The sequence below is a fragment of the Macaca mulatta genome, chromosome 1, assembly GCF_049350105.2.
Source record: "Macaca mulatta isolate MMU2019108-1 chromosome 1, T2T-MMU8v2.0, whole genome shotgun sequence".
NCBI lineage: Eukaryota > Metazoa > Chordata > Mammalia > Primates > Cercopithecidae > Macaca > Macaca mulatta.
This window is the reverse complement of record NC_133406.1, coordinates 108,187,520-108,199,651: the sequence shown is the minus strand read 5'-3', so window position 1 is coordinate 108,199,651 and position 12,132 is coordinate 108,187,520. Positions and strand designations below refer to the sequence as shown.

The 12,132-nt window shown below is 34.4% G+C and overlaps 1 protein-coding gene across 1 annotated transcript; it reads right to left on the bottom strand.

Annotated features, from left to right (window-relative positions):
- Positions 1–2,135: 2,135 nt before the first annotated feature.
- On the bottom strand, positions 2,136–6,953 carry LOC719948 (olfactory receptor 6K3-like). Its single transcript, XM_077941617.1, has one exon. The coding sequence runs from the start codon at positions 5,494–5,496 to the stop codon at positions 4,495–4,497; it is 1,002 nt and encodes a 333-aa protein (XP_077797743.1). The 5' UTR covers positions 5,497–6,953; the 3' UTR covers positions 2,136–4,494.
- Between the last annotated feature and the right edge of the window lie 5,179 nt (positions 6,954–12,132).

The window sequence follows — 12,132 nt, the reverse complement described above, 5'->3', positions numbered from 1 at the left end:
CCCTCCCTCCTTTGCACCCTCTCCTCACACAAACGCAATATATACTGCTGGTTAAAAGTCTAGATGCCAGAGGAAAAATTGCTATCATTTAAATTCTCTTTATGGCTTACCAGCTCTGTGACTTAACATGAAGTTACTTAGCTTCTCTATGCCTTTAATATCTCATTTGTAAAACTGAGAAAATATTAACACGGGTTAATGAGGTCCTGAGAATGACTAAACATTTTATAATAACAATAGAATTGTATTGTATAGTATACAGTATTATTGCCTCGCTAATGCCGGTACTATTCCAAGCACATTGCATATATTTTTCACCTCATGCTTTTAATGCTCCAATGAGGAGTAATGATTATCCCCATTTTACAGAGGAGAAAACTTAGGCACAAACAGGTTAAGTTCTTTGTCCAGAAATTCTGTTAATGAAGGGCAAAGTCAGAGTTTAAATCTATGCACTGTATCTCTAGAGACACACTCTAACCTACATACAGTTGACTGCCTCTACCAATACGTGTAAATGTATTTTAAACCTTAGTGTCAGGAATATAGGAAACACTTGGAAGTGTTGAATGCCATTATGCTGTATTGAAGCGTTCGTCAGGATCCATCATCAACTTACTTGTTTACCTTCTCTAGAATATGGGTCTCTCCTTCAGGACAGTGAATGTCTTTTATCCCTCATAGTGACTACAACATAGTGACTACAACAGTTAATATGTAGAGATGGTAGGTATCAAATAAATTAACTTGAAACTCAGCCACTTGGTACAATTCTAATTAAGTGCACAAGACAGCCATGAATAAATGAACAAAGAAAATTGGGGACTGTTTGAAAAGGGAAGTATGACAATTCAGTTCTAATGAGAGCCCCAATCAAGTCTTGACTAGATGATCTCTCACAAAATGGCATTATAAATGTGGCATGCTGTTTCATATATACCCATGCCCAGAACCACACTGAATAGAGCTTCCTCCTGTAAATATCTTTGCCTCCCACCCTTATTCAAAGTTCTAAATTCTTTAATAATAAGGTCTTCAGGTTATGAAATGACGATTATGACGATGATTATGCATGATGAGTGAATTCGGTCTCTTTATGACTGAGTCATCTACACCCACCTTTCCGAAGATACAGGGACTCCTCAGTCTGCCTGGGTCTCTGCATCCTTGATATTGCTTCAGTCTCTTCAAAAAGGGATTTATAGTCTCCACAGGGCATCCAGGGAATAACAGGAAGCAGAACTGGGCTCTGTGGAGGATTCTTCCCCTCCACTGCACTGAAGTGAATCACCTTCTCTCATGGGGTTAATTAACAGAAAGTTTCCCCTCTTACTCTCCTTTTGTTAGATTTTCAGATCAAAGTTGTCAATAAATATATATATATATATATTTTTGCTGATTGTACTCATCTTCCCAAATGTGTAAGCTTCTTTCTCCAGCACTTTCATGATTGTCTCAGCTGTTCTTGAGGCTACCAGTGTACTAGGCAAAGGGCAGTTTTGACATGGTCCTGGCCTTCTTACATGAACACACAGATTTGGAAAGCCTTGAAGAAAATATACTGACACCAGAAGATCATCTTGAAAAGCTATTTTACAGACAATAAGGCCATTTCATAATAAACATGTCACTGGGGATTTAGTGCCAGTACTGAAGAAAGTGAGGAAACCATGTCTATTTTTGTTTTTCTCATGCCGTGAGTATGTATGGATCTTTCCTACCTTGAACAACTCACACTGGTTCTGCTGACTTCTCTATTGAAGATCAATATCTCATCTTTTCTACAAGAGTATTATTTATATCATGTGCTTCATCCACCGATCTGTTGAAATCTCAAAGTTCTCATTTTTTTCAAAGTTAATTACTTTTATCATGTCATCTTCTTCTGGAAATACGTATCAAGTTCTCAAATAGGAAGACATACTTTCTGAGTTTTGTCTAACTTTTCTTCTTATGATTTGGGAGCCTATTTTAGTTATCTAACTTGTAGTTTTTTTAAATTCAAAAATGTCAACAGACCACATTGTGTTTCCAATGATTTTGTATAATATAAAACAATCTCTTTTGATCCCATGACTCAAGCATTCTCAAGCTCAGAAATATTTTCCCTTAATTTTAATTATTATTTTCCTCTGTTTTGTTTGTTTTTTTCTAGAATTCCCATAATCACATTTTGCTCTGTAGTATCTATTAATGCATTATCCATGTATGTCTTTTCCTCTTTGCATGTAATATTTGGCTCTTTATGTGGCTTCTCTAAATTCTGAGACATATCTTCTAGGCAATCTTACAAATCATTAATTTAATTTTCTGTAGTATTTAATATATTCTTCAATATCTCCATTGTATTTTAAATTTTGTATTTTTCATTTGCCAACATTTTTTTCTGACAGCTATCTTCACAAATCTCATCAAAATTTTAAATAGGAAACATTTTAATGGTTTGTGTATTAGAGTTAGTTTATGTAATGGAAGAGCATTGACTTTCAATTCCCAAACCTCTCTGTCTCTCTCAGTCTCTCTCTCTTTAACTATAGTAATCCAACTACTTATCGGGCTATGCATTTGACAAAATTAATGATTTTAATACATATGGTATATGGCAAAACTAAATTTTTTTTTTAAAGAAGACAATCTGTGTTTGTGTGTGAGAGAGGAGAGGATATATTTGGATACAAAAAAACCAAGATGTCAAATATCTAATTGTGCATAGCAAATACGGAAATATCTGCCACGAAGTTCAATATTAGTTATAGATTATTGCTATTGTGCTAAAAAGTTGTGCTTTTTCATTTTGCTTTAGTAGCCTCAGTTTACCTGGGTAGTTCCTCACTTCTCTGGCTTGTAAATTTAAGATTTACTTTTCATGCCCTTCTCTGAACACAGCTCAGGGGATAACTCCATTGTGACTAGGAAATTTCACATGTACTTTGGCTCCATTCTCTCTATCCAGATTTCCCAAGGAGAGTATGGTTCTCAATTTCTGTTTTTTCAAGCTTTAATTATTTTTTTTCTATCAGTTTTATGTAGAATTTCATCCAGTTAACATCTAGGCTCTCCTCCCCTATTTTCTTGTCCAACACCGGGCAGATAAGTATTTTCCTCAGTTGGGTCTCATGTACTCATACCTGAGGAAGTGTTTTAACTTTGGGGTTCAATTGAAGGAACTCTTTTTTCCCTAGGATAGATAATGCTTTGGTTTAATTGAATTTTGATTTTTGTTTTTTGCTGTTAATTTTTCAATATATATTTTTGTTCATTCCTGGACTGTCCAATAAACAGAACCAACTGGTACTTTTGACATAAATAGAAATTATTTTCTTTCCTATAAAAAAAGAAAGTGATGTACAATATTTCAGAGTATTTACATAGCTATCATGAAGATCTTTAGGTAACCTCATACATATTTTAAAGTACATTACTATATCCTTACACTTTTCAGTGCTTAGGTCATCTAACAGCTCATCTAGTCCTGACTGTTTTATTTCCATTGAATTTTTTGAGGAAGAAAATTTAAATATGTGTGTTTAAACTGTTATCTTAATATACAAATCTAAACTGAATTTTAGATAATTAATTTCTAGTGGCAATGTATAGACATTTTAAAGGCAGCAAAAGTGAAAACAAGAGTAATGTAGTTCAAATGCTATATATTTTTGTTATCTATCACTTCAGAATGTGCTGGAGACTACTTTTAACCAAATAATTTTATTCAACCAAAGCAGTCAAAGTAAATGAAGTTTGAATTCAACTCAGCTCCAGATAAATAATAACAACAAATATACTATAAATAATAATCATAGCTAAGTATTCCTAAGTATGAGTTTTTGTTTTTAATATATCACTCTTTACTAAAGATTTCTTTAAAGCATCAATAACAAAATATAGTAATTAGTTGCAAATGATATTAACAGATAACACTTTGCACATGCTCTGTGTTATGCATATTCTAAGCACTTGCATGGAGTAACTCATTTAATATTCATATTAGCATTTGAAGTCCTACTTTTAAAATATATTACTTTTATACCAATAGATGATAAAACTAAGATGCAGACACATTAATTATCAACTTGTTCAAAGTCACAAAGCAATATGTGGCATCACTGAAATACAAACCTTAACGTCTTCTACAGATCTGATTCTTTTAACTAGTATGTTTTATAAATTCATAGTTGTTATTAATGCTTATGTAATATAATAAGCATTTACATAAAATGTTTATATACCAATAATAAATTAATGTTCATAAAATATATTAATTATGTGTAATGACTTTACTTCATATTTCCTTTCTATTTTTTACCTACCTGTATAAGTCTAGACAGGTGGTCCATGCTATCTTAATTTGACATGTGAAAGCAGGATATACATGTACATGGGAAGAACAGGGATAAAGAGACACAAAATATCAGTGTGACAGTGAATGAATTATATGTTATTTATATGGTTTATTGGGTTAGAGTAGCATCCACAGTGAAAGGTGCCTATGAGCTAGCGTTGATCTGAAGATAAATTAACCGTCTTCTGAGGGCAGAAAAGCTTTTTAATTGCAATCTTCATGTCCTTATTTCTAAAACTATAGATGATAGGGTTGAAAAAGGGAGCAAGAACTGCAAACATCAGTGCAATAGCTGTGTCCAAAATCGGTGGGAAAGTGGCAGAGAAACGCAGGTACATGAGGGACACACTGCCATAGAACATCAGAAAGACACCAAGATGTGCTGCACATGTAGAAAAGGCCTTCTGGCGGCCTTCAACAGATGGAATCCTCAGGATCACAGTGATGATTCTGATATAAGAAAGGGCAATAATCAGGACAGAGAATATGATGGCCACAGCATGGATCACATCCTCAATCAGAATCATGGACGTGTCTGTACAGGCCAAGCGCAGCACAGGTTCAAAATCACAGAAGATCTGGTAGATCTGGTTGGGTCCACAGAAGGGCAGTGTGGAAATCCATGCAATCTCTGGGAGCAACACAAGAAAGCCAAAGATGCAGGACCCTGCAGAGAGCTGAGCACAGAGCCTGGGGGTCATGATGGTTGGGTAGCGGAGAGGGTTACAGATGGCAATGTACCTGTCAATGGCCATGGTGGTCAACAAAATCCCCTCTGAATTTCCCAGTGAATGGAAGAAGTACATCTGCAAGAGGCAGCCAATCATGGAGATGGTCCTCTGCCTACTGATGAGGTTGGAGAGCATCTTGGGAATTGTGGCAGTTGTGTACCAGATCTCCAGAAATGAGAAAATGCTGATAAAATTATACATGGGGTTGTGGAGACGGGTATCCATCATGACTGCAAAAAAAACAGTAAGATTCCCAATGACAATGAATATGTAGATAACAAACAATGGAATGAAGAAGAGGAGGCTACCATCTTCAAACTGTGGGAATCCAGTGAAGAGAAACTCCGTTACTGTAGTAGTTTGGTTAATCCTCACCATAGTCTCAGCAACCCTAAGAGCTATGGATAGAAAGACACAGCTCATTTCCTAGAAGAAATTGACAAAGTCAGATGTGTTAGCTCACATAAAAGTCAAATGAAAAATATGCTTTAGGTGGATCATGTACTTCTCTTTATTTATGAATTAAACAGATATTCATTTAGTGCCTACTATGTACCAAACACAGCTGTGGGTTTGTCGAATTCAGCAGTAAGGAAAATAATCTCTACATTCATGAAGCTTACATTCAAAAGGATACAAATAATAAGAAAACAAGACATTAAGAATGTCACATTTATAAACTATATAAACTAAAATAAATATATAGGGGTGTTAATAATCTTTTATAATAATTCCCCAAATTGTTTTGAATCATATACCATATAAATTTTCTAATGGTTCTTAGATATAGATTAGACAAAACTTTTAATTATCTTTCTCTATATATAATTATTGTAAAGTTGTATTCTCCATTTTCCTGAATATTTTTAGTTTTTAGTATTCTGCTCCTTTATTGCACCACAGACTGACACTGAGTGTGTCTAGAAAAGAGGGTAAAGTTTTGAGGCACAAATATGAAGGTAAAGCCTTGGTAGGAAACTGTATTCTCAGCAGCAGAAAAGAATTAAGCTACTAGAAATTGACCAGAACAGAAAGAAGGGATCAGTGAGAAATTTGGCAGTGGAAGATTTGGTATCTTGTCAGTCAGGTTAAGTGTCTGTCCATGACAAATACTGAAAAGAAGCAGAGGTTTTTAATAAATATCTAAGTCACAGGATTCAGATTGCTTATATCCTGACAAAGACCATCACCGTAAGAAGGCAGAGGCCAAAATGTGAGATTCTAGCACAATTTAGGTCTCTTGATACCATGTCCCTCAAAAGTGGCATAAACTATAAAGAAATAGTGCAAAGAAACTCATCAGTTGCACCCAGGGCTTATTGTCCAGGCAATTCAGAAGCTAGCCTAACAGATGGATCAAAAATTAATTAAGGAGAGAGATTTAGAACACAAAGGAAGTTTGAAAAAATAATATCTCCTTCGGGGTAATGTGGAAACATTTAAAAATTAACTCCTCAGACAAGAATATTTGCTTATGCTGTACACCAGCATTTCTCCATGAAGACAGCAAATATTTTTCCTTAGCTAATACTATTTTAAACATTATTTATAAATCATGAATTTAAAACTTCATGTTATTTTAGTAAGAAATAATATTTGAAGTTTTAAATTAAAACAAGGCATTTGAAACATAGATCAGGGAAATAAAAATATTTGGTACATGTTGGTATTTGTCAGACATCTCATTACAGAACAAAATATACATCTCGAACACATTCTATCAAGAACTGGTTTACATTAACAAAGTTTAACAAATATTACTTTGGCAGCTTCTAGAAAATCAAGTGCTTACAGAGAATTAGGACATTTTGATTGTTTTTATATATGCGCATCCTTCAGATTTTCATAAAGGAAGATTGTTGCAAACAAAAATATTACTGCTCTACAAATATTGTCATTGATTGATTTATTTGTTGATTTATTTGTTGTTTATGGAACATCTGGCACAAGGATATCTATGTATGTATGTATGTATGTATGTATGTATCTATCTATCTATCTATCTATCTGTCTATCTATCTATCTATCTATCTATCTATCTATCTATCTATCTATCTATCTATCCCTTTCTGCTTCTCTTAACTGCTTCACTTTGGTAAATAATCTTTCACGGTGAACTTCAGCTTTTCTCTTGTAGTGCCAGCCTACCAAAACTCCCATGTGTCGTAGCTCTTTGATATTATGCAGAATATAAAACATGTTGCTAAAAAAGTTTATGAGAAAGTTGATCAATCCAACAGTCAATTCACATGTTTTTCCATATCCTTATTATTTTAAAGATAGAATTCTGAATTTGTGAATGTGGATGCTGGATGCTAGAAAATTAGCAGGTTCCACTTACTCCGAACTGGTTATCATTGATGAATTTACTGAGAAAAAAAAAGAAATTGATCTGAACACCAAATAAAAACAGGTTTTTGCTATATTATAAGGTAGCTTGTCAATAAATAATAATTCGAGTATTGACAGTCAGAGTTAGACCTTAAATCTGTTGATGCAGAGTGGATACCGACAAGAAAAATTCTTTTGACTTTTCTCTGAGGAAAGTACTAGCTAGAGAAGAGAGATTAAACATAAAGCAGAAAAGTGAAACAAAACAAGACAAAACAAAAAGGTAAACAAACTAAACCAAAAATAAACAAACCTTGAGATCATTTGGAGCCCAGTTTAATTTAAACATTGATTAAGGAGAAAATAATTTACTTTTATTACTTTATGAGCAGAGAAAATCCATAACAAAGTAAAAAAATAAAAATCTAAAATCTAAAAAGCAAGTTTTGAAATAGAGTATATTCAAAGGCACAGCAGAATGAATTTTTATACTTTCTCTTAGTATGTAATTATCTTATACATATATTTATCTTATTTTATTTTAAATTGATAGAATTATATGTATTCATCATGCACAAGATGTTTTGACATATATTCCTCTTATTTTATACATTGGATTATATTGTAGAAAAAAGAATGTGTGTGTGTGTATATATATATACATACACACATGATCTGATTTTAGTTTTAAGTTTAAAAGATGATTCTAAGAATAAACTATGCTTACTTTTCCTATTGAAAATGAGAGGAAGCCTATAGATAACAGACAACGGCCTTAAATGCTAAAATACTATACAGGCAATTGAGTGGCCTACTTATAAAAACCAATTTTTCAATTATAAGTTATTACTAGTTTATTTATTTACATTTATTATTTCCTATTGTGTGTCATTTTATAGTTTACTGGGCTTTGAGAATAAACAACCAAATAAAACATTAAAAATAAAGAAATATTGCAACCACGAATTAAAATTAATAAAAATCGGAGAATTTTGGAGGAGGAGGAGATTTGGAGTAAAGTGAAGAGATAGGTTTAGAGTGGCTGAACTTTGGAGTACCAATGGGATCTTAAAAGGAAGATATTCTATAGGCCATCAAGTAGAAGGTGTAAAGTTCAGAATGATGTCTACATCAGTGATAAGTATTTAGAAGTTACCCACATATAAGTTATCAGTGGCAACTCAATATGGATAAAGGTATCCAGGGAAAGTATATAAGAAAAGTAGAAAGTAAAGTGACAGAAAATTGAGGCCCGGGAAAACACCAGTCTCTACGAAGAAATGGGGAAAAGGATCATGAAAAGCTAACTGGCAAAGGTGCACCAGAAAGGTAGAAAATTTAAGGAAGAAAGTAGTACGTGACAGTTTCAAATTCTGAAGATTATTCAAGTGATGCAGAGGTTGAAATATAAGAATACTTTTAGATGAAGTGATTTGGGAATCGCTGCTAACTATATCCAAATAATTTTCAGTGAAATATGAGAGAGGAAGGCACATGAGAGTGGGTTGATTCATTTAAATGGGAACAATTTATTGAGCACATAATTTAGAGGCAGTTCAGAGTAGAAACTGGACTAAAATAAGTTAGTATTTAAGAACATGGAATTTGGTTATAGGCTGCATGGATCTGAATCATGGCTCTAACACTTCTTATTGCACTTGTGATTTTAGGGCATTTGTATAAACTATACTCTCAGTTTCCTCATCTGTAAAATGGAGATAATAAAAACAGTAAATTTGCCTAGTTGCTGTAGAATTACATCAGTTTATACAGGCAGAATGCTTAGAACAGTGACTGGCACATTGTCTGAAGTATATGTAGAAGGGAGACTGGCAAAAAGCTTGCAGCTATGAAGAGGTGTGTTTCAGAAAGAATAACAAGTATAAAGATTTTTTTTAAATCCACAAAAATAGCCTGATGCATACCAGAAATTAAACTCATTGCCTCTGGGCAGAACAGGCGGGGGGGGGGGGGGTGGGGGTGGGGAGAGAGAGAGAGAGAGAGAGAGAGAGAGAGAGAGTGTCAGAGAGAATATGATGATGATGCTGTAGATAAAGCTGGAGAAATCAGCAAAAAGCTTATCTTGAAGGAAGTAGTAACTTCCATCTTGACAGAATGAGACTTTACCCTGCCAGAAATAAGGAAACCACTGAATAATTTTAAACAGAGAATTAAATTTACTTGACAAAGCTTTAGATTTTGAAAAGCGAGTATGGTTGCATTATGTAGAATGGATTAGAGCACAGATGACTTGAGGTAGAAAAACAAGGTTAGTGGATAAAAGGCCAATACATAAAAAGTCAATTACTGTATATATTATATATGCTAAGAATGAACAATTGGGACATACAATTTTAAATATGATTCAAAATAACATAAAAAATAAAATAGTTATAAATCTCTCAAAATATATTGCAGAGTCAATATGCTGTACCCTGTAAAACACTGATAAAAGAAATCAAAGAAGACTTAAATAAGTGAAAAGATGCTGTGTTGATGGGTAGGAAGACTTTATATTGTGAAGATACCAATTCCCCAAAGCTAGTCATTCAATGCAACTTAAATCAAAATCTCAGTACTTTATTTTTGTTTCTGTTTGTGTTTTTATTTTGAGTTACTGACAGGAGAATTTATTTGCAAAAAAAAAAAAAAAATCTGACAGAAAACATCTAGAATACCTCAGACCTCAAAACCCAACGAGAAGAAAGCCAACAACACTTTTTTAAAAGAAATTAGCAATCTATTTGAACAGATATTTCACCAAAGAAAACTTTCAGGTGTCAAATCAGTCCGTAAACATATGCTCAACATCAACATCACTGGTCATTAGAGAAATGCAAGTTAAAACCACAATGAGATACAGTATCAGTACTCATCAATAAAAATAACTATTGCAATTTTTTTAAAAAGGAAAAAAAATACCTAACAATGTTAAGTCCTGGGCAGAATGTGGAGCAACTTGATCTTCCATACATTGTTTGTGGGAATGCAAAATGTTACAACCACTGTGGAAAAGAGGTTAGCAGTTTCTTGTGAAGTTAAACATACACTTACGATTAATCCTGCGATAACACCACTGGGCATTTACCCAAGAGGAATAAAAGCTTATGTTCACTCCAAAACCTGTAATCAAATACTTATAGTGGCTTTATTTGTAAAACTGGAAACAACCTAAATGGTGGTAAATGGATTTTAAAAAGTGATAAACACATATAATAAACAGAATACTACTCAGCAATAAAAATTAATGACTGCTGGTACACACAGCAACATGGATGAATCTTAACTATGTAAGTGCAAGAAGTCAACGTCAAAGGCTACATACTGTATGATTCATTTAATAATATTCTGTAACAGGCAAAAGCATAGGAACAGAACCAGATAATGATTGCCATGCCAGAGGGTCTTGTCCAAGGAAATATCAATTATGAAGGGCACCATTAAGAAATTTGGAGGAGAGGCTGCAAGGAGTGGACTTTTCCTTGTCTTGATTTTGGTGATCGTTACATGATTATGTGCAGTGTATCTACTCTCTCTATACAGTAAGATGACCCTCAAATCTGCACTGATCCACCTGACTCTCAACCTTCCTTTCATGGGAGAAATGAAACAGGAGAATCAGCGTTTATTTTGGAGGGGGTTTAGGCTTTTGCTCATACTATCAAAGTAAACGATTAAAGGATTCACTGTTACTTTCATTTTGGCTCTTTGTTCTTTTAATCAGCTACTCCTGGCAGTTCAACTCCAGTCTTTCTCCCTCTGTCTCTTTCTTTCTCTCTCAGCTCAGTTGAGGTCCTGACAAATCGGGGCAGTAAGCGGGGTAAGTAATTAAGAACAATCCCATTCTGCAAAAGCAAAAAGCATGAAGATCCTATGGGGTACTGTAGGGAGGTGGTAGAAGAGTCTGCAGAACATTGTAGAGAGATGCTACCAGATTGTTTGCAAAAGTCTGAGGGTCCTGCAGGGCACTTTGCCATTGACTCTTGGGAGGTGCCAATGAATCCCAAGCAGAACTTCTCTAAGCATGTCAGTGAGACTGGGAACATGCTAGTAGAAGCAATGGGACATTCTTGGAGGTTGCTAGCATATTGTTTATATAAACTATTTGTTCTGAAGGAGAACTTTAGTTCTTTCCTTTAGCTCCTGTTTGTTAAAGACCAAACAGAGGGGCCAGGAGAAAGCTAAGGAAACTGGGATGAAACTAGCCTGTCCTTTGCAGCCTCTATAAGTCCTGGTCAAAAAAAAAAAAAAAATAACTGTCCACCTCGACCTGTTGCTCCTCCTTGTTCTCTAACTCCTGCTTCTGCCCCGGAAAACTCATCACCAAATCCTGATGGACCAGCCTCTGTAAGTGATAAGGGATCTCTCTCCGCCCCTCCCTGTGGGTCTAGGGATAGGTTAGAAGACCTCATTGACTTGCCCAGATATCTCAGTTTTCAAAATTAAACAAAACTAGGAGTTTGAACAATGTCCTTCTGTACATAGGGGACTAGAGACTCTAAACCAAGGTTAACACTCAAAAGGGAAATAAAAGAAAATTGTACATCTTAAACTTTTTAGCTACCCATTCACAGGTGACTGTATGTCTCACTGGCAACAAAATGAGGATAAAATATACAATGCTTTCTGTTTTGAGGTCACCACCACTGGTACCCTTGCCCAAGCTCAACTATGAGTGGGTTCCATCAGGCCCCTATAAATCTTCACTGTTATTATCCCTACTATTAA